This window comes from Taudactylus pleione, unplaced genomic scaffold, assembly GCF_031769625.1.
Source record: "Taudactylus pleione unplaced genomic scaffold, aTauple2 ptg000019l, whole genome shotgun sequence".
NCBI lineage: Eukaryota > Metazoa > Chordata > Amphibia > Anura > Myobatrachidae > Taudactylus > Taudactylus pleione.
In genome coordinates this window covers 6,754,328-6,778,421 of record NW_028284421.1, presented here as the reverse complement: position 1 = coordinate 6,778,421, position 24,094 = coordinate 6,754,328, and the positions used below count along the sequence as shown (strand labels likewise).

The 24,094-nt window shown below is 42.3% G+C and overlaps 1 protein-coding gene across 1 annotated transcript in view; it reads left to right on the top strand.

Moving 5' to 3' along the window:
• The window catches only part of ADAM10 (ADAM metallopeptidase domain 10), a 215,638-nt gene that overhangs the window by 146,589 nt on the left and 44,955 nt on the right, over positions 1-24,094 (top strand). The window contains exons 4-6 of the mRNA XM_088445260.1: positions 492-650; positions 20,666-20,769; positions 23,121-23,273. Of these exons, the coding sequence (XP_088301386.1) occupies positions 492-650; positions 20,666-20,769; positions 23,121-23,273 (416 nt within the window). The remainder of the gene's footprint in view (positions 1-491; positions 651-20,665; positions 20,770-23,120; positions 23,274-24,094) is intronic.

Sequence of the window (24,094 nt, the reverse complement as noted above, 5' to 3'; positions counted from 1 at the left end):
TAAAATAGGATAGGGATTATATACAGATCCTTTTTAGATTTAATACATATGGATGTGACTTTTAATGCAACTTCTTTTTGTGTAGGTAATTTTTAGTGATTTGAATCAATATTTCTATGATTAAACCTTACAGGTGCACAAAGCACCTTTGCAAAACTTGCCTTAGGTAATGTTTAAATATAAAAATATATTAATCTTCTGAAATAAGTTTTTTGTAAAAAAAAAAAAAAAGTTTTGCTATATTGCCAAGCCTCATTACTTACTAAAACTCTTCTGCAACTAATGTAAACTCGTCATAACACTGTTGTGCAAAACACAAAATTAAACAGTCTTAATTGATGGTCTTCTGGCTCCATTTTAAGTCCAGGTAATGTTGTTTTAACTTGTATCATGTCAGAATGATACAAGTCTATATCAGTCACTTGACCCCCACCTCCACCCCTCATGATGTTGTTCTATGTACCTTCATTTACACTGTTTTGTCTTAATAGGGGAACAAGGGACCATGAGTCATGGATCTGTACTGAACGGAAGGTTTGAAGGATTTATAAAAACTCCTCAAGGCACATTTTACGTGGAACCAGCGGAAAGATATTTTAAGGGTAGAGCTGTTCCGTTTCATTCCGTCATGTATCATGAGGATGATATCAGTAAGTTCTGGCAACAATCATTTTGTGAACGTGTCCACCTTCATTTTGGGGCAGATTCAATATTAGTCGCAGGGTTTCCCCCTCGGCTAATTGCCAGCCCTGTGCAATTCAATTGACTTCTGCATCCCTGTGCGTTCATTTCCAGAGGGTGTAGTTAATGCAGATTTTACTTTCAGCTCCTGAGGCTGCGAGGAAAAATCTACGTTAAGTGCAGCCTCTGGGATTTAAAGCATGGGGAAACCCATTGATCCCAGCACTTAACGCGGAATCTCTAAGTTAATGAGTGAGGAAATTAATGATTCAATAGTGCTTTACAAGCCATAATGCATAAGAACAGGAATAGTATTACTATATTTTAATGTATGAGTAGCACTAGTGGAAAATACAGTGTGTATGAGAGCATTTTCAATAGTGCTTCTCACTAGCATTGTCCCATGCTTCAGACCCCTTCAAGCAGGTCTCTTCTACATTCTCCAAATGCTTCTATTTTTTTATTTTTTTTACCCAAGTCTAAGTGGCCAGCAGCATGCTCAGTAACACCCTGTATAGTATATTGTTTATTAAGACAACACGTGCTTAGGAAGCGTCATGGAAGAGGGCATTACTCAGCATTACTCCAATTTTGAGAGTTATTGTGTCTGGAAAACTGTCCGGCTGTTAAGCTCTCCACAGTAACCAAATCAGAAGGTAACAATACTCTGCGTTTTCCAGAGTGGCGGACAGGTGAAATATTTACAATATCATACTCCTGATCTTTTTATTACGAATACCTGTACGAAATATTTACATAAAGCGTATGGCAGATAACTAAATGGGTAAGCATGTTTGGAACAAATGGCGATCAGGTAGGGTTTTTTTTTTAATTTACCTTTTGAGTCTGGAAGTTATATTTTTGTGACACATGCCTTTTGACTACACATTATTCTCTGTAGTCACCAAATTTTTATTTTACATTATATAAATTGTCTTTCTTTATTGGGAAAAATATCCAACATGCTACATAAATGAATTGGTATGATTTTTTTTTATTTACACAGGGTTTTGTGGACTAGAGATTTATCTTTTTATTATTGAAAGTTCATCGACTTACCTATGTGAAATAGAGAACTGCCATTCAGTGGACAAATTTAAAGGGGTCCTAGCATGCAGAGTATTTTACAGAGGGTTGGGCTAAAGGGAAGTTATAGTAGAACAGGATGTAATTATAGTATGTAAATACTGGTATTTCCATGGAAAGAAAAGTTCTACAAAAAATTTTGCTTTTAGGATTATCTCCAGTTTTCAAAATTGTGTGTTAGTCCAATTTGGGAAATGGGAGGTTTTCATCTCCAAAAACATTTTTCAGACAGCTAAAACACAAATCCTTTTCTTCTCTCCTGCTGTCATAAATTATAATCTCTTCCACCTTTGCTTTTTACAGCTGGTCCATCATTAGTGAGAGTACTTAAGAGAATAGTAGCCTTTAATTTTTTTTAAATCTCCTATAATCCATGTGCGTCTAGCAACATTTTACCACCCTTTTGGTTCTAATCCTCAAACCTTGTATTCAAGTAGGCTTTAACCTACTTGAATTGCAGTGAACCGTAATCTTTGGTGGCTTTTGGGCTGGTTTTGCCAGATCACAAATTTTTTTGGTTTTGATTTTATTGAAAGTTTAAATTATATGTGACTCACACCCTTTGGTTTGTAAATTAATGAATCAATTAGAAATCATGTCTGTGTGCATTAGATCTTTACCTGTAGTTTTACTTGTTGTAGCTCCTCTATTCGTTAGGTGAAATTGGTTCTTCTAAAAAGAATAACCACAAAATAGCAGCGCTAGGTAACAATTGATAGTACATCAATCTAATTGCAAACATATATAAATTGATTCAAACCGAAATTTAATATAAAGAAATAATAAATTGACAATAACATATAATAATATACATACAGTCTAGACTGTTGGCAATAAAAAAGGTATCCATTAAAAAGCTTCCAGAACCCTAAAACGGAAGAGCAGTTGTGAAATAGATTAAAAAGTTGCAGAAGCTTGTTCCAAATTGTGACACTGGACTTGATACAGCAAGATGTTTTAGTGTCTATGACTCCTTTTATCGTGGGGAAATAATCCAATAAAGCTGAGGCACCACTAGAGGAAATTGTACCATAGATAAATGAAGACTGGAGATACTGTACTTCAAGTAAAAATAAGTCCTCACCAGTGTTACGGTGTGCCTGTGGTAGAGCCTCCTCCACTTGTTCCGGAGATCAGTTCCAATGTATAGGGATAGTTCTGTTCAAGTTGTGCTGTAAGGGGGTCCAGTGCTGGTTCAAGCAATCCAATTTATAAAAAAGGGGTTCTTTGGAGTGAATAGGGGTGAGTCCTTACGCGTTTCGCTGCTATACGCAGCTTTATCAAAGGTAACTGTTCATCTCCCCTGTTTGGAGTTATACACCCTTCTAAATGGGCAATTGATTACACCTGATGTTCACAATTATTCAATAAAATGGACTTCGTACATAGAAAAACACATATATAAACAGTTTATCAGCAATATACATAAATATGTAGAAGAGGCATATTTACTTTTTATACCAATCTTCCTCAACTTTTCTACAAATTTTCATAAGTGAGTAGATTTCGTTCTCACTCTCATACCAGAAAGGCATTTTCGGTGTTTGGAACGCACATGCGATCACGTGACACCGAGGGGAAAGATAACCCCCCCCCCCCCGCGATCTTTAATATGTCACTAACCTGTAGAGTTATTGTATCCTATGGACAGGCAGGATACAATTTGTGTGACTACTGGATACATGATTGCAGATTTTGATGTTGGAATGTAACCAGCTCAAAACGAAGTGGTTAAAGCATTTTTGCACCAATTTGCTGTTATATACTGATCAAGTTAAGGACATTCCATCCAGGGGTGGGGAACCTTTTTTTCTGCCAAGGGCCATTTTGATTTTTAGAAAATCATTCGGGGGCCATACAAAATTATTAACTTAAAATTTGCCTCCTATATTTGGTTAAAAACGTTAACTCACCCTTAATGCGATGGCTGTAAGTAACTGCTTCTCTTTGGTATGTTGCCAGGCAGAATCTGGAGGGGGCAGTCCCTATGGATGTGTGACAGGCAGATTGATAAGGCTGCCCTGGGGTCCTCTCAGTCCTAACCAGCCTGTTGATAGCACTGACTGTACACACCCCCTGCTGTGCCACCACTGCCTGCTTGCCCGCGCTGTTAGGGTGAGACCCTGCACGCCCCTGCACTAACCAGCTCAATGGCAGCCATATGATAACCCTGATTCTCCCCCCTCCCTTCTCCCCTTGTGCGCAGCCTGCCTGTCGCCGCTGATAGGTAGAGAGCCCTGCATGCCACTCAATGACAGCCCTGACACCTTGATCCCCCCCCTTGTGCTACCTGCCGCCGCTGATAGAGAGATAGAGAGAGAGCCCCTGTAGTAATCCGCCCGATGACAGGCCTGACACCCTCCACCGCTGTGCTACCTCCTGCCGCTGATAGCCGATGACAGCCCTGACACACACACCCTTTCCCCGCAGTGCTACCTGCCGACACTGATAGCGCAGCGGGGGGAAGGGTTGTGTCAGGGCTGTCATTCGCTACCAGCCGCCAATGACAATCCTGACATCCCCTCTCCCCCGCTGCCTGCCGCCGCTGACAGCTGCTACACTACGCTGATTCTGCCGCTGACAGCCGGCCGGGCCGGATGATTTCACCTTGCGGGCCGTATACGGCCCGCGGGCTGGAGGTTCCCCACCCATGCTTTAAACTGAGCAAGACATGATTAAAACACAAACGAATACATAAGGAATCTAAAAAACAATTTGTGCAGAATGTAATAGATACTCAAAATACACTTAAGTGCATTTAATGAAAATATTAACCTTTTAGTCAGGGGTGGGGAACCTTTTTTTCTGCCGAGGGCCATTTTGATATATATAACATTATTTGTGGGGCCAGTATAAGCCACGCTCGCTCCGTGTGATGTCACACGGGGGGTGGGGCCACAATCGCCGATGATTACAGCAATGCCCGGAGCATCCCGAGGATCCTTCGGGGAGCTGTAAGGGCAGCAGTGTGACAGTCTGAAGCATCCTAAGGATGCTCCAGGTAGCACTGCTGCATAGATTCTTGCTGCAGTGTGCGATTCTAAGCACCCTGCTAGCCAAATAAGGCTAGCAGAAAAAAGCTCTGAGGGCCAGACCAAATGATACCGAGGACCTTATAAGGCCCCCAGGCAGGAGGTTCCCCATCCCTGCTTTAAGTATTACACTTAAAAAGATTTGCTGATACAGTCTCTTTGAGAGACCGTGGGCTGTCTCTTACTACACATCATCATTATTGAGAGTCAACCCAAAAGACTTGCCTTGCTTGCTCATGTCTGACCAATGGTTATGTAACTGTTTTTTTTTTTTTTTTTTTAAAGTATTCTCAACATTTTCAAGCCAGTATACATATAGGTCTGTTTTGAGTTGCTTGTTCACATACAAGAGCTCTCTGCTAAAAAAAAAAAAAAATCAATGGATCCTCGATCAGCATGAGGATCAGACAGGCAGCTCACTGCCCCTGCCTGTCTGCTTCGTTGGAGCTGCCGAGAGACCTCACCTCCGCTGCTTGCAGTGCGCGCTTAGGTCTTCAGCTACAGAGGGCACTGTTTCTGGGGGGTAGCCAGACGCGCTGCGTGCGGCATTCGTCGCGCTCCCCCATTAGCAACCCCGCCGCCAGCAGCGTTTGGCAGCAGAAGGTTAGTGACTCCTGGCACTCTGAGTAGCAGGGTGACCAGGAGGAAATGACAGGCGGGCATTAAAAGCACTAAGCAGCAGCGCTGAAAGGCGCCAGAATGGAGGGGGTGGAGCTTAACACGCAGTTATGCTCCTGCCTCCTAGCAGCCCCAGCGCATCCAGAAGGAGGCTGGTGGCCATTTTACAAACACAAGGCTGCTGACACATGCAGAGAAAGAGACCTGTCTGCCCAGATTGTGCCTGCACAGTGGGGATAGACTTGTGAAGACCAGGTTGGACTGTTTACACAGTGATTACAGCATTATATTGTGTTAATAGCGCTGGTCTCTGACGTAGCACTGGTTGGGCAGGGTTGATATGCCCTTATCTCTTCTTCAAACAGTCTCTCTGTGTGTGTTTGTCTGTATCACTACTTTTCTCTGTGTGTCTGTGTACAGTGAATAACATCTAAGGGATCTAAGGCTGCACAAAAAACTTTCTCCTTTAAGAATTGTGCAGAGACGTTTACACAGGGACGATCATCCAGTTCCCTGTTATGTGAGAAGTGTGTTTCAGAGATACAGACTGCAGCATCCCCTCAAAATTCATGGACTGATCAAATTACATCAGTCATGTCTCAAATGTCTGCAGAGCTAGAAGCTTCTCGCAGAGAGAGAGAGAGAGGTTGAAAGATCTAAAAGGTCTGCCTTCTCTGAACCAGACTGGGCGCGGTCTTTAGCCAGGTCTGTGGAAAGGCTCACAAGGGTTATGTCAGCCCATGTTCCTCCCGTAGCATCGTCCTCTAGTGTCCCTGCCAGGAGACTAATACCGAATCCTTTTATGTGGGATGATCCGGAAGAGGACGACATGCCTGATTCGGAGGGAGGGGAGCTACAGGACCCTATAGAGACAGGGATCCTGTAGAGCACAGGTTCTCAAACTCTGTCCTCAGGACCCCAAACAGTGCATGTTTTGCAGGTCTCCTCACATAATTACTAGTGAAATAGTTAGCTGCACCTGTAGATCTTTTAAAATGTGTCAGTGAGTAATGAATACACCTGTGCACCTGCTGGGTGAGCTGCAAAAAGTGAACTGTGTGAGGTCCTGAGGACCGAGTTTGAGAACCACTGCTGTAGAGGTTAGGCCGTCTATCTTTAATAAAAAGCAAAGACTGGCAGCCTCCTTTCCAGTGTCTGAGGAATTGGACGAGATCCTTACCTCAGTGTGGAAAAATTTCAGATTTCAAGAAAGCTTTTATCATCCTATCCCTTTCCTGCAGAAAGCAGGCATTTATGTTAAACACCTCCTTCAGTGGACACTTCATTGTCACGTCTGTCAAAAAAGACAGTGCTCCCTGTTCCAGGGGCAGTGTGTTTAAAGGAGCCTTCTTACAGGAGGTTAGAAACTGCCTGGAAGTCAGTGTACACTGTAGCAGAGGTCTCTTCGACCCGCATTAGTCAGCTGTTGGGTCAACAAGGCGGTGGAAGCATGGGCTACGCAGCTCGCTGAGGGCCTTAAGACTGGGGCTCTGGCGGAGGATCTGGTTCCTCTAGCAGAACAAATTGCAGAGTCTGCTGCATTTTTTGGAGAGGCTTCTAAGAATATTTGTAGTCTTTCCTCTAGATCCTCGTCCTTGGCTGTCTCAGCCCGCAGAGCCTTGTGGCTGCTACAATGGCAGGCGCATGCGGAATCCAAGAGTGCCGTGGAAGCGCTTCCATTCACAGGAAAAGCTTTGTTTGGAACGGAACTGGATAAGTGGATATCTGAAGCCACAGGTAAGTCCACTTATCTCCCATCTGCTGCTCCTCCCCCAGGAATCCCTTTGCCATACCATCCTTTCGTATTCCAGGGAGATTCAGGGGCCCTGACAGAGGCCCTCCTGCTATCTCCCGTGGTTCCAGAGGCAGGGGTAGAGCCACTGCATCCTCCTCCCAGCAGGATAAGGCTTCAGTTAAGCCTCCAATATAAAGCGCTCCCTTCTCTCCTGGGGGACCCCATGGTGGGAGCTCGCCTTTGCAATTTCAAAGAAGTTTGGATCAAGTCTTGCCAGGACGCGAGGGTCCGGGACATCATTATTCAGGGTTTGAAGCTGGATTTTCAGATCCAACCTCCTCGTTTTTTCACAACCGGTTTGCCGGCATCTGCGGACAAACGGGTTGTTATACAGGAGGCAATAAAAAAGCTACTGTCTTGTCGAGTAATAGTGCATTTCCATATCCACCAGCAGGGTCAAGGCTTTTATTCCAGCTTGTTTGTGGTTCCCAAGCCGGATGGCTCGGTGAGACCCATTCTGAACTTGAAACATCTCAATCCTTATTTGCGGACTTTCAAGTTCAAGATGGAGTCCCTGCAATCCGTCATTGCAGGGCTGGAGAGGGGCGAGTTTCTCGTATCCTTAGACATAAAGTATGCTGATCTCCACATACCCATTTGGCCTCCTCATCAGACATTCCTTCGGTTCACAGTGCGGGCCTCTCATTTTCAATTCCAGGCCTTACCTTTCGGTCTTTCATCAGCACCAAGAGTGTTCACGAAGGTCATGGCAGTAATGATGGCCCTTCTTCGAATACAAGGGGTTACTATCGTCCTTTACTTTGACGACCTACTCCTCAAGGCTCCGTCAGTCAGTCTCTTAATTACTGCAGGGCATCCGGGTAACACAGAGTCTGCTGTTGCAACACGGATGGATCCTGAATTACCAAAAATCTCATCTGCAGCCTACACAGCGTCTGCCTTTCCTAGGGATGATTTTGGACACAGTAGAGCAGAAGGTATTTCTTCCGCAGAAAAAAGTCACCTCCATCCAACACTTGGTGCGATTGATACTTCGTCATGACAGGGTGTCAGTGCACCTATGTATTTGCCTTCTGGGAAAGATGGTTGCGTCCTTCGAGTCCATCCAATACAGGAGGTTCCATGCCCGTCCATTCCAACTGGACCTCTCTGTGGTCAGGGTCCCACCTCTTCCTTCACCAGCGAGTTCAACTGTCACCTAGGACTCGGACATCTCTCCTTTGAATTCCTCTCACCTATTGGCAGGCAAGAGGTTTGCATTGTGGGAATGGATTCTCCTCACCACAGACGCCAGTCTCAGAGGATGGGGGGCAGTGACTCAGGAAAGCCACTTTCAGGGCCGCTGGACTTGGCTGAAGGCAGTACTGCCAATAAACATTCTGGAGCTAAGGGCTGTGTTCTATGCTCTTCAGGTGGCATAACATCTGTTGAAGGGCCAGGCCATCAGAGTGCAATCCGACAACGCCATGACTGTGACATACATCAACGAACAGGCCGGTACCAAGAGTCGGTCCACCATGAGGGAGGTCAGCCAGCATTCTTCTCTGGGCAGAGGAATATGCAGTAGCGATATCAGTAATTTTCATACCAGGGGTAGAAAATTGGGAGGCCGATTACCTCAGTCGACAAGACATCCATCCAGGAGAGTGGATGCTCAATCCACAGGTCTTCCAACAACTGATTCAGCATTGGGGTCTCTCTCAGGTAGATCTTATGGCGTCAACACTGAACCATCAACTGCCACATTACTGCTCAAGGACAAGAGATCCACAGGCAGTGGCGGTGGATGCTCTAACAGCTCCTTGGCGGTTTCAGTTTGTCTACCTGTTTCCACCACTCCCACTCCTTCCTCGTCTGCTGCAAAGAATCAAATGAGAAAGGGTAAAGGTTCTGTTGGTGGCTCCAGACTGACACAGACGGACGTGGTATTCCAACCTCCGTCGTCTACTGATAGACAACCCGTGGCCTCTTCCTCTGCAAGATCTACTGCAACAGGGTCCGTTTTTTTTTATCAGGACTTAAAGCGGCTTCATTTGACGGCGTGGCTGTTGAAAGGGCTATCTTAAGAAAGAAGGGTATCCCTTCCAGGGTGATTCCTACTATGTTAAGGGCTAGAAAGGAAGTTACCTCTAAGCACTATCATCGTATATATGAAAGTCATATGTCGCTTTGTGTGAACACAAGGGTGCGCCACCATCAGAATTCAACTTAGCCAGTCTGCCTATTTTTCTACAGGCTGGTTTATCAGCAGGTCTTCGTCTGGGGTCTTTAAAAGTTAAAGTATCGGCTTTGTCGATTTTCTTTCAAAAGCGACTAGCATTATTACCGGATGTCCAGACTTTTCTACAGGGGGTTGTCAGATTACAACCTCCATTTGTACCTCCTACGGCCCCAAGGGATTTGGATTTGGTCCTCTCTTTTCTCCAGTCTTCCCTATTTGAACCTTTACAGACCGTGGAATTAAAATTTTTATAATGGAAAGTGGTTCTCCTGTTGGCGCTCGCCTCTGCTAGGCATGTGTCTGAGCTAGGGGTGCTTTCTTGTCGTCCGCCTTACCGCATTTTTCATGAAGATTGGGCTGAGCTACGCACGCAGTTATCCTTTTTGCCTAAGGTAGTTTCTGCGTTTCACATCAACCAACCGATCATGGTTCTGGTGTTTAAAGAGGATTATTCGGCTTCCAGATCCCTAGATGTTGTCCGGGCTCTTCGGATTTATGTTGATAGGACGGCATCCCTCCGGAAGTCTGATACGCTGTTTGTTCAATATGATATGGCGCGGCCGGGCTGGCCGGCTTTTAAGGCTACTATTTCGAGATGGATTCGTCTGACAATCAGACAAGCCTATCTGGCTGCATCAGAGCACCCACCTACTTCAATCACAGCGCACTGTACGCGCTCGGTGGGTCCATCGTGGGTGGCTGCCCGAGGGGTTTCCCTGACCCAGCTTTGTCGGGCGGCCACTTGGTTGGGCCGGCATACTTTTACAAATTTTTACAGTTTTGACACGTTTGCGGCATCTTCTTCACAGTATGACCGTGCTGTTTTACAGGGTTCTCAGCGCTCTTCCGCCCAGGATGTGAGCTCTGGGACGTCCTCACTGTGAATTGTTAATAATAATGGGGCCTCTCTTGCAGCCGTGCAGAAACATGAAAGAAAAGTGGGTTATATTTAAACCTTGAACCTGCTAACACTAATACGATTCTGCGTTCTACTCCCTGGTACCAAATAGACTGACATACCCATCACTCATAACAGGAACTTTGTTAGTCTATTTCAGGGGTCTTCAAACTTGGCCCTCCAGATGCTGTGGAACTACACATCCCAGCATGCACTGCACATAGTTTTAGCATGCTGTTATATCAAAAAGGTGGCAGTGCATGCTGGGATGTGTTGTTCCACAGCAGCTGGAGGGCCACGTTTGAAGACCCCTGGTCTATTTGGTACCAGGAAGTATTAGTATTGGCAAGTTTAAGGTTTAAATATAACCCCCCCCTCCTACTGCGGCTAAGAGGTCCTGACGCCCGGCTTACCTTCGTTTGGTATGCTGGGCGTCGGGATTTCGGCAAGTGGATAATGATAGGTGTTGGGATTTCGACGCCTATCCATTCATTCCATGCCGGGATTTGACAGTCGGGAAGCTGGCAGTCGGCATTTCAACCGCCGGCTTCCTGACTACATACTGTTCATTGCCAGTGTAGCCTACATCCTAGAAGTTGTGAGGAGATATCAGACAGATTTACTGCACAGTGGATAATCCAGTTTGTATCTGCAGATATAGCTCTATATACAGGGTATAAACAGTTATAGTTGTGCCAGGGAGTATGCAGACTAAGAGCTACAAGATGGTTAGTATACCCAACACTTATGAAATCTGTTCTAAATGTTTAATTGACATCAACAATAGGCACCCTAGTCTGGTCTGACTTAGGACCAGCACCAGTGTATGTATATTTTTTTCTTTTATTGACGTTTTCTTTTTGGTCCTGCAGATACAATAATTATCTTTGTAAGCTCGTACATAATCAATAGTGCATCTCTACAGACACATTAGTCACTACTGTTGTATAAGGCATAAATATATCACTGCTTTGTACCAAGATAATAGTATAATAATTTCTAATATTCTTGAACATTTCTGTATAAAATGACTTCAGTCATTAAATTTAGTGAGAAAAAACTATGCACACTGGACCTAAAACATTGTGTGTGTAGACTAATGGAGCGTACACACGGTCAGATTTGTCAGACTTGTCAGATTTGTCAGATGAACGATTGAACGATTAAACGATCTGAACGATTTGAACGATTTTACCAAAGTTTTGAACGATTTGAACGATTGAACGATTTTTGACTGCATTAAAATGAATGGAATCGTCCAAGTCTGACTGCAAACCCATCAGATGTCAGATATCGTTATCTGACAAACGGGAACGCGCATCGTTGATCGTCCATCGTTCAGGCATGTCAGATATGAACGATTTTCCTTCAGATATGAACGACTGAACGATTTTTAAATCGTTATCGTTCATATCTGAAGGAAAAATCTGATCGTGTGTATGCACCATAAGCATCATCTGCCTATGATCGCCTTCTTATGACCCATTATTTTCTTGTTCCATTCTGTCTAGAGACCTGTAACGTCCTAGATGTTCTGTAAATCTGCCCCTTGATGTTCCTTAACCAAATATGTATTGTTGGACTTTAAATCAAAAATGGCTTTTGTTTTTAATATGGTGTTTCATTGTAAAGCCTGTTATTGAACAAACTGATAAAACCTCAGTAAGGTGATGGCTTTGTAGTCACCAGAAAAATGACAGTCTGTGAAGCCGCTTTATGGCCTAATGCTGGTGTGTGTAGGCTTCCACACACAAAGGGTGTATTTTTTTGAAGTCTGATAGGAGGATCGGATGTTGCCATGACAGAATCATTAGGAGGGATAGCAGTCCAATTACAGCTAATAATAACGTGGTCTCCCAGGTCAACTGATCTGTCTTCACAGCTTGTGATGTTTATAAGTAGTCCTAATAGGCTGATGACTCAATCTCAGATTTTGCTCTTTGCATATTGAAGACAAATGAACTAATCTCTGCCTTCAGTCATTACGTTTCTTTTAACTTGATGCTGTAAAAGCTTCCTAACTAGTTTTCACATACTGTAAATACCATGACTTAATTAATATAACTGTCTGTTCTTTTGGTAATGTAGTGGTTGTCACATGTAGCATCTAAACATAGTTGGACACTTTTTTTTTTTTTTTTTGTATCTGCTATCGTGAAGGTGGATTGTGAATATTAAAAATCACATGAATTTGCTAGGAGGCACCAGTGTGGCTGTAGTGCACGCCCAAAACATGCAAAGGTCATGTACCCGATAGAGCAGTGCTGGACATCCTGATATACTTTCGAGGCTGCATGGGCTTCCCACAAGCAATGGTTCTAAGGGGCCGTCTGTTGCCCTCTATTGCATTAGTTTTATTTTTACCTCTCCCAATATAATCCATTTATTCTGATATATACAGATGTGTCCACATACATAGTCTCCTTGAGTGTTAAACAGCCCTTCTAGTCACGCTATGTCGTGACTTGGTAGTGCAGAGTGTATTTTGGTGCTACATTTTACCTTCAAGTGTCTCATTATTCACACAGAGATGCATTTAGAATGCACAAGCAGCTTCTGCTGATTAAAATATGAGGCATGCCTATGTTCTGATTGTGGCTGCGGGTGTATCTGCATGCGAAATGCTACGTTAGTGTCAGCGACTGTGATACTGTAACGTAATATTTCAAATGCAGATACACCCGCAGTCACACACAGAACATAGGCATGCCGCATATAATTTTAATGCATAGGGGCTTTAGATTGCACACCCTAAGCACAATGTGAGGTGCTACCTGCTTAGACTAGTAGTACTACAAGCAGAAAGAGAAAACATGCAAGTGCACACTCTAACCATGCTACACCTAATAATTCTGCTATATTGCATCAAAGAGGTTCTTAACCTAATAATGGCCATAATTATGGGCCTGCCCACTGCATCCAGGTCCCTAACACTCCTATGGAACAAATACAGGGCATGGGACCCCCCAGGCCAACCCAGCAGAACCGCCCCACGGCATAACACTAATGCGAGATTACAAGTGATAGGAGTTTCTTTATAACTCTTTAACTATGTGTTAAGTCTTATATAAAAGTAAGAGGTTATAATTAAAAGTGTATGAAGTGCTACATACTGTATATAAAAAACAAACTAAAGAATTGAAAAGTGTACATTATGATGCCATGAAACAGTCCAACCACACCAGCCCAGAGAGACCCGCGCCCCAATACCAGCTGTGCGAATAAGATGTATTTGAAGGTCAAATGTCACCAAAAGACACACTGTGTTAACGCGACTTGTTAGCGCACAGAGGCTAGATGTATGTGAACACATCTGTAGCATTCTGTTCCCTTTCTCCCCAATTTTACTCATTCTAATCTATATAGGAACACTATAAAGTCAGCAAATTTAGGTACCTATGTAGGAGAAAATGAACGTTGTTAACATGGGGCGAGCATACGAACTCCACGTATCACACTGGATACGCTTTACTTCTGTGGCAGCCTCATATTATATTTGCTGTAATCTAGCTTAACGATAATTGTGCCATCATGTTCTTGGGTGTGAAATCTGAGTTATCACTTTTCATATGTTAAGGATTTTTTGGGTGGTGTACACTTGTAGATTGTAGGCAATTTCAAACGGGAAACATTCGGGAAGTCGATGGACAGAATCCTGACCGCTGGCTACCCGACTGTATAATCCCGGCAAGGGTTAAATGACAGGCGTCGAAATACCGACGCCTGTCATTTTCCCTACGCCAGGAGCCTGACACCCTGCTTAACAATCGAAGGTAAGCCGGGCGATGGGTGCGGACAGCCGCAGGGAGGGGGAGGGTTAGGTTTAGGGTTCCCGGGCGGGATTTGGGGTTAGGCACCCCCCCCCCCTGGAGGTTAGGTTTAGACTAGGGGAAGGGGGGGGTTAGTCTTAGGCACTTAAGGGGGAAGTTAGGCACCCCTAAGGGAGGGTTAGGGGGTAGAATAGGTTAGAGAATAGATACCTGGGGACGATCAGGATTTTCAGTGCTGCCAGATAAATCATACTGAATCCTTTCAAACCATACGTACATACCAATTAATTCATACAGTATGTCTGAGACATGTTTAAAAAAACATAATCGGTACAGTGGAGATCTACTTTACCTTTTACAGCTGTTTCTATATTATACCTTTGTTGCTATAAAGTTGAAAATACTTTTATAAATGTCATAGCACCTTATAGTGCTATGTGATGCGAGTACAAAATGTTTTACTGCGCTTGCGAGCTCATCACATTGTTGTCCATCTGACCACTGCTTAGCCTAGCAGTTTCCAAACTATTTTTCTGATTACTTTTTCTTGGCACCTAATGCTTGTTTCTTACCTTTTTGTTTATCTTTTGGTATGTTTGACCTTGTAATCTACTGTCTTGTTCTATATAGTAAATCCAAATTCCTCTTTAATACTATTTCAGCTAGAAGCCTGCACTGATAATAAGTAGCTTGGTTGTGATCTTGCCAATTAATTTGAAGACTGACTTACTGCAGGATAATAGCACAATCTGTCCTCATTTTTATTATAATACAAATGTAGTTTGACTACTGCTTTGTTTATTTTATTGTCTGCTGTAATACACACCTTTTTATGGAAATTGTTTAAATAATTCTGTGATTTTTTTTTTTTCAATTACCTGATTTGCCTATAATCTTGAAAAACACAGAGAGAGATATTATTACCAGTTTGGGTTGGGTATGAAATGCTGACGCCGGATGCCCGAAACAGCAGAATCCTGATGGAGCAAGTAAGTATGCTAACCCTACCTCCCCCCAGCCCACCCTTAGGGGTGCCTAACCCTAAAACTCCCGAGGTGGTGCCTATGCTAAGTCCCCCCGGGGGTGCCTAAACCTAACCTCCCCCCCTCCTTCCCGCACCCTAAACCTAACTCCCAGGGTGGTGCCTAACCCTAACCTCCCTCTGGTGGTGCCTAACCCCCCCCCCCTTCCTCTAGCCTAACCCTCCCCTGGGGGAGACTAACCCCAAGTCCCTCCGGGGGGGTGCCTAACCCTTCCCGCTTACCTTCGTTCAGGGATCCGTCTGTCAGGATTCTGTCATCGGGCTAAAGGTAGGCACCTATCTTTAGGTGTATTTAGACACCTATCTTTAGTACCGAGTTGGTACTAAATGCCAGGATTCTGTTAGATGGCTTCCCGTGCGTCCGGGATTCTGACTACATCCCGTTATTTATATAGCGCACACACATTCCGCAGCGCTTTACAGAGAATATTTAGCCATTTTCAGCAGTCCCTGCCCTTGTGGAGCATACAATCTACAATATGTAGACAAAAGTGATTGGACACTGACAACAAATAGATCAATGAGATTTTATTGATGTCAGTACTTTGTAAGTCCACCACGTCCAGTGATTACTACAGACACCCTTCTTGCCAAACTGTCCACAAGTACCTGGACAACAGCAGGAGGTATGTTTTGCCATTCTGCCTTAAGTACAGTGACAAACTGTGACACTGAAAAAGGTAGAGTCTATGTAGAATGCATCTGTCACTCCAATTCGTCCCAGAGGTTCTCAATGGGGTTAAGATCTGGACTCTGAGCTGGTCAGTCCATCCGGGTTACCGAAGTTTCTGTATACAAGACCAGCGTCTCCCTGAAACATGACAGGTGACATTGTCGTCCTGATAAAAGCATTTGTTGTTTCCATAGAACTGCAAGTGCATGGGCTTCCCTTCAAAGTGTTCTTGTTGAAACCGCTACATTTTGCTTGCACGGGGGTGTTTAATCACTTTAGATTACATAGTGTATGTTCCCTAGCGCGCACACACACACTGGTTAATTTGGATTGTGGGAGGAATCCAGAGTACCTGGAGATGAGCTTGTTTAGGGCCATGGTGGGTATCGAACCCAAGACCTCAGTGATGTGAGCTAGTAATGCTAAGCTGCCCAGAAAGATAGATATTTATAAGGTGCCAGTTTCCCCATGATATATTTTCCTGCAATTTTCCAAATGTTGAACATTGGAAATATCTTTGATATCTCTTGCCTTTTGATAACTAACACAGGATACTACAGTCCCAGTAATTCTATATGGAGAATACAGTCTTCACCAATTTATCAAGCTCCAAAAAGTAAACATTTTGGAGTTTCACCCCCTGTTAGAGAATGCCTTTAAATAGCATTAGCCATTGCAGCCTACAGCATCTCAAATGTTGTTCTCTGAAATGGCATCTTCGGAAATTGAGCAGGCATAACCACATGGCCGTGAGGTATGCAAGTCGGGTCTGGACCTGGAAGTTGTGACCGCTAAAAAGAGAACACTTTTTATACTCTTCGTTAGGACAGGCTCTTATCGCAGACTAGTCCTTGGCAAGGGAATGTTGATAATTAGCCCCGGAAAAACATTCCTTTTCGCCACGATATGCAGCGTTGAGTAATGATTGGGCAACCAGTGATAAATAGTCCCCACAATTTGTTTATTTTATTTACTGTCTTGCTTTGTATATTTTAGTTTAGTAAACAGGAAATTCTTCAACATGAGCTTACAGTTAAAGAATGATTTAGTCCATAGTTCTTTTATCAACTTATCTATTTAAAAAAAGTGTGTGGTTACCAATCTATCCATTGTAGACAGCCAGATAGTTTTCTTTGTTTTATACTTTGGAAACTTAAATAAATGAACCCTATATCAATAGGGTTGTAGTTGATTGATTCATATGTATTGTAATAATGTCTATTAAAGTTATAAATGATCCCACATGTGGTCTATATTACGCATGCACGGAATATCTTGAATACACAATCTGATCTGACATAGACCAGCATCAGTTTGACAGATGCCACATGTACTACTCTTCACTGCTGAAGCATCCTGCTATTTTCAATACCTGCTTTTCCTTGACTCTGTCCTCATCACATACAGTTCAGGATTCACCTGGTCACTTGAGTGGATAGGTTCGCGCTTCACACAAGATAAACACCCTGATACGCTGTGCCTACTGTGCACATTCCTGTGACCGGATTGGCTGCCACTTCAAAACTGGCGCCCCATGTATGTTTGTTCATTACAAGTGCACATTAAGCATTGTTTGTGTCCATTTTAATCTGTCAGTTTGAACAAGATGCTTTAAGCACCACTCCTGGGTGCAAAACAGCATATGTAATTATAACATTTATTTATCTGCTGCAATACATTCTAAAAAGTTAGTTAATCTTGAACCACATTTAAAATCCTGATACCCCTTTAAAATTTTGGAAATGTCCAGATAGGACAATTTTATTCTAAAAGATTGGGTTTAGTTTTCTGCTTAGAAAGTTGGTAGAAACATCGATGACCTTTCTGCAGCGTCTGGATGTTAAAGAAAAAAATGAAGTGAAATGCAGCAGTGCTCTTAATGTCTGTTAAACTACTTTTTATTATGAAGGTAAAAAGGAGGAAGCGAGAGCTAGAGTTGTTCCAAGATAGAAAGCATTGATTGCAAAATTAATTGTGGTGCTCTTCAACCTCTCTGATACTTTTTAACATTATGAATAACCTCTTGCAAAAATGTCCTTTCTCTGTTAATGGAACAGTGGTTGTGAAAGCCACAGTAGCTTATTTCTGCATTCCTTGTTTTAGAGAAGTTTAGAAAGTTTCTATAGAATAAGGTGGCATCAATAGTAATAGCTGTAAATTGATTTCTATACTTCGTACAAACAAGGAAACATCAGATGATAAAATAAGGTGGCGTTGCACACAATGATAGAAACCTGAACTTGCATGTAAAACCTCAATGATGTAATAAAAGAAATTATAAAATTTTTATTGTCTTCTGAACATTCTCAGAGAGTAGGCAATTTTGCTTCCTTTTTTATTTAAATACGCTGGAAGTAACATGGCAGTGGCGGGCTAACATTGAGCTACACTGCTCAGACGTCACAGGGCAGGGGCTTTTCATTATCCGAGTAAGGGTGGTGTGACTGGACGACCTCAACCTAGCCACTCCCGATCACAGATTGGGGTTGATCGCCACTAGTTCTTGGGGTATCAGGGACACCCGCCTACTGTTAGTGACTGCCTGTCACTGATTCCGCCCACTGCGCCTTGGGCGTGTAACAATGCTGCCACCATCAACCTCTACAATCGGCATTTAGAACCGCTTCTTATGTACTCAGGCTCATACCTCCGGGCACCTGAAACCGCTTCTGCTGCGTATGCGTTGATTAGCTGCGGCCACACCACCTGATTGATGTCAGCTAATTCCTCCTGATCCCTCGCAATGGACCAGGCTCTGCACAGTAGCTGGCAGAGGTCTTGAACTTGGAGACGCTGAGCTCCACCCAGAATAGCATAGCGTTTGGCGCAGTTCTGTTGGTCACTGGATTGAGATGCAGTCGTAGTAAAGGCAAGATGTTTATTGCTCAGTCTTGAAAAAGACTCTTCCCTTTAGCTTCAAGGGGGTACAGCATAAATTGATGATACAGCAGTCTTGATCTTAAAAAGATACACAAAGATGTACACATACAGGGCTCACAGGCCCTTCTTTTATGCCACTCCAATACACGTTACCACAGGGGGTAAGTCCGCCCTGTGTTCCTTTTAGCTAATCATGCTAGCTCACAAAACATAAATAAAAACATCTTACATTTCGCAGAAATTAACTACATTTCCTCGTTACCACCCAAAAACATTTGGCTTTCCTAAAACACAAACTTCGCATAGACTGTCTCTCAAACGGTAAATATAAAATTTCACAGGAACTGATAAATTGCATTCACACTTTCAAATACGAGGAACAATGCATATAATACCAGTTTGGCTTTCCCTGTCTTAACACCTCGAGTTCTTAGGAAGTTCAATCCAATAAGAGCTTCTTAAACACAAACACATTGTTTTCCCCAAACTTGCTGGGTGTTTTACCCAGAGAGACACAGGAGCCTTCCTATCCCGCATTTCAAAGAAAAGGCTTGTTCAGTCAACACCAACCCTCCACTGCCAGGCTAGGGCAATTACCATATCAATCCCCTAGGTGAGGATGTCTAAAGACCAGTTTCTCTCCAAATTACATTTCTATAAGTGCATTAGCCTGTACATTCAAACAGGTTTTCCCAATTTCAAAACTGCACACAGCACTTTAAATGATAAAATGCCATATCACCCATAAATCTACAGTACATGGCGTCCTGTGCCTACATTGTCCCTTTAAAGATGGTGCCATGCAATGAGGGTTAACTCCTTTAGTCCCGGGTGGCAATTTTAGCCACGTGTGGTCGGGCTCCGGCCACAGGTGGTGTGAAGACTCCATAAGTATAAAAAAGAAATGTAAAAACTGAACTGATATTGTGTTACTTATGCGGGCCATAAATCTAGCAGGTCAATCCCAGATTTCACAATGCCGATCCAGTTGGCGGACTCCAATGATCATTGATTTATTGGGGTGGGTGGCAAAATCCAACATGTTTAAATATCTTAGACTCCCTGACTCCAATCAGTTTTGGGTCGGAAACGGCAAATTGAGCTTGTCTAACATGTCGGATTTTGCTGATCACTCTACACTGTATTGGCAGAACGGGTAATTGCCCTGTAGGATGCTACATGTATGGCCAACATTAGACTTGGAGTTTGATAAAACTGGCAAAGAACTTGAGAACTTTTAAGGCTTAGTGACTATTTTATATCTATTTTGTTCAAGTAAAGTTATTTGCTGGTCTTTTGGTTTACTGATAGGAACTTATTAAGCTGGATACACACTTGTCGATATACTGTATCATTTGTTCAGACGACTAACGATATATCACTTGTGCATCGGCTGGTGTGTATGTGAATGACGTTGTTCCCAGACATATGGGGTGGACCCTGCAGCACAGCTGATGCTGATATATCATCTAGATATATCAGCATGTTTGGCTGTGTGTACTGGCGACCCACCAACTGCCCCTACTCTGGCCGCAGGAACCGCCAACACTGACATCATATCTGGGCAAGCACTTTTAAATGCCTGTCCAGGTGTGACATCTAGCCAGACATTTTGAGCGGTCAATTGCTAAGTATGTATAGTTTACCAAATAGTTTGCTTGGTATGTACCCAAAATTAAACAATTTGCCTTTACATTATATTTAGCAAGTGTTCTCATACTGCATGTTAGTCAGTGACCACAATTTTCCAGGTTCCCCAAATTTCACTGTAGCATTTTCATTGCACCCCAAGATCCCTCTTGATTTTATTGAAATCTGTGTACCCCAAAAATAACCCACCCCCCATATAACTTCTAGATACCTGTTAGAGAGCATTTTAACAAGACTTAAAGCTCAGTTTAATAGAAAATTTTTTGAGTGAAATTGATTTTGAGTTATGAGCTCCCTGATAAAAGCTTTTGTGAGCCTAGGGAGGTTTTTGTAATGTTCTTAAATTTCTGCCTTACAGAATATCCTCATAAATATGGAGATGAAGGGGGATGCGCAGATCACTCTGTGTTCGAAAGGATGAAATTGTATCAAATGTCAGCTCAGAGTGAACCTGGAGAACAGGTCTGTGAGGTCCTTTTTTTTTTTTTTTGCTGTTACCTATTCTTGAGCCCTACTGGGCTACCTTTGGATATATATGAGCAATTTGTGAAGTACAGGTCACTCAATTGGCAATGTATGCAAAAAGATATATGAACCATACACAGAAATTCTGAAAATATATGTTTGACTTCTCTGTGAGTACTTTGGAGTTAGAGTGGAAATGATGTAAAGATGTACTTATTTTTATTTATACTTTCTCCTTTGTTTCTATAAATGTTTAGTTTACTTTGACTTATTTTTGCATATTTGAATTCAACAATAAGCATAAGTTGTCATGAAAACTGTAGAGTTGAAGGGGCCAGTTTATCAATTTTTGTTGACAAAAATAATTTTTTTGCGGATTTCTGCATTACTTGTCACCCAAGTGTATTAGGAGGCTACCTCATCAGATATTTGAGAGATCTGTTGCGGGCCTTCTATTTTAATTTCGCAAATGTAGTCCCCATAGAACACAGAAAAAAGAAAAAAGAAAATTGCCCTCCAGCACACTGCAGATAAATCAAAAATACTTGAATCCTACATGATAATAGAAATTCAGAGGTATTGGTTTACATACATTTGCAAATATATGAATAAGCGCTGGGCCGTCGTCAAGGCTCCTCTATACCAGCGTCCCTAAAATTAAGGGGTTCACGTCCGATAAGCAAGGCACCCCAAAAAATTCCAGCCAAGGACCACTCCCAGGGCATCACACGAAAAGGGGAAAAAAGGTGATAGTGAAGTGTTAAAGGATAGGTGTGTAAAGATAAATCAATAAGTGTTAATGAGATGTAAAAGAATTAAAATGACATAAATAATACACAAACACATAGAAAAGTGAAAAAATATTCTATGTGAATTAAGTGGTGATGCCATGAGCAAGGTCCAGCCAGAACAATCCCGGGGGCCCCACTCCCAAACGCTCACCCCAAAGTAATTATTGCTACATAATAGTAGCACCCACTCTGGGTCATATAATAACAAATTGATGTACTGCATGATAACAGTACATGTATGAGCTGAGAGCTAACTTACCTTGGAGGTACCCCAAAAAACCTCTACATGGCACTATAAGGATCAGCACCTCCTTCTAATGCTGACTCCTTTCATGCCTCCAAACTGCAAGCAAAAAATATGGTAGTTGCTCAATCAGCTTAATATACTGCAGGTGCTTGTAAAGGGCGGGGTTTACACTGAACACAGAAAAAAGAAAATTGCCCTCCAGCACACTGCAGATAAATCAAAAATACTTGAATCCTACATGAAATAGAATATTTTTTCACTTTTCTATGTGTTTGTGTATTATTTATGTCATTTTAATTCTTTTACATCTCATTAACACTTATTGATTTATCTTTACACACCTATCCTTTAACACTTCACTATCACCTTTTTTCCCCTTTTCGTGTGATGCCCTGGGAGTGGTCCTTGGCTGGAATTTTTTGGGGTGCCTTGCTTCTCGGACGTGGACCCCTTAATTTTAGGGACGCTGGTATAGAGGAGCCTTGACGACGGCCCAGCGCTTATTCATATATTTGCAAATGTATGTAAACCAATACCTCTGAATTTCTATTATCATGTAGGATTCAAGTATTTTTGATTTATCTGCAGTGTGCTGGAGGGCAATTTTCTTTTTTCTGTGTTCAGTGTAAACCCCGCCCTTTACAAGCACCTGCAGTATATTAAGCTGATTGAGCAACTACCATATTTTTTGCTTGTAGTCCCCATAGAAGTCTGTGTGGAACTGCGATTTGGCCAAATTAATCAAGCTCCGAAAAGATTTGTGTTTTGAAGCTTGCCTTTAGACACTTCACTCGATTTTGTCATGAAATTAGACTTTGTAGCCCATTGGCCACCATTTTGCTTTTTCAGGGAGTGGTCCTTTTGGATCCCATTGCCATAATGGCTGCATGCACATGCATGGTCGGACAGCTGCGCATGTTACATTTCTGATCCTAGTAGTAAAGTGATCACACATGCGGACACTTTACTTTTTGGTTTGTGTAGGGCTGGGTTCCTTATGGAGCCTGTGTCCCTGCATAATTTCCTGATTTCTGCAATATGCAGCGATAATAAATAATGCGTTTTGGGCTTAATAAATATGCTCCTAGGGGAAAAAAAGAGCATAGAATTTAATATATTATGAGTTTTTCAAAACAATTATTATTTTTTTTTTTTTTGTATTGTGTTCCTTTAACTACCAATTCTGCTCATTTGCTAGTTTTGATTCTTTCATAGTTATCCGTAGTTCGTTCTTAGTTTGATTATTTCATAGTTATGGCTTTGTTTCCCGTGGTGAGTGATTTGCATTATTTTCTCTTGTAACGGTTTAGAAACATTTCCACGAGCATGAGGAGACTGGCCCAGTGATTCTTAGGAAAAAACGAGCTGCACAAGCAGAGAGAAATACCTGTCAGCTCTACATTCAGACTGATCATCTCTTCTTTAGGAGATACGGAGAAACTAGAGAAGCTGTCATTGCACAGGTAACATTTGTTTGGTGAATTTGTGGTTGCATTTTTTTTTAATACCTTGATTTAACAAAGCAGATAAATGTAAAAAGGTATTTTATTGTTTGAAATGTTAGTATCGAATCCTAATGTATCTTGAATCAATAATTGGTGTTAAGTAAAAGTGATGGGGTTTGTGTTCGAAGCTATGGTGTTTTCATTTATATGGCATATCTGTTGAAAGGGCTACCTCTGTCCTGTAAGAATTCAAAAGTAATCCATCATACTCTGTATATCTTTTATTCTAGGCACATATGCAACAGATTTGACAAATAGGCAATATCTAAAGTATTCCCAATTTCGATTGTCATACTTTCACCAACTTTAATAAGATACCTCTGGCTGGAGTTGTGCAGTTTTTAAAATATATTGGTCACCATAAAAACAATTCATTTTATTTTTTATTTTTTTGCAATAACCAATTGCATATTTAGATCAGCAAGGCTTTATGTCCATTAACGTACATTAGTAAACCCATAGCATACACTCGCTATTCATCTCTTGTTTAATCAGCATTTGTCTTGTACCATTATCAATATCTACATTGCTCGTGTTTTGAACTAATTCATTCATTATTTATTAACCGATATTTATATAGCGCGCACTCATTACGCCGCAATTTTCAGAGAATATTTTAGTCATTCACATCAGTCCCTATCACAGTAGAGCTTACAGTCTATATTCCCAACCACAGTGACACACATTCGTGCTAGGTTACTTTATATTTCTGGACTGTGGAACCAGAGTATCCGGTGGAAACTCACGCAAACAAGGAGAACATACAAACTCTGTATAAA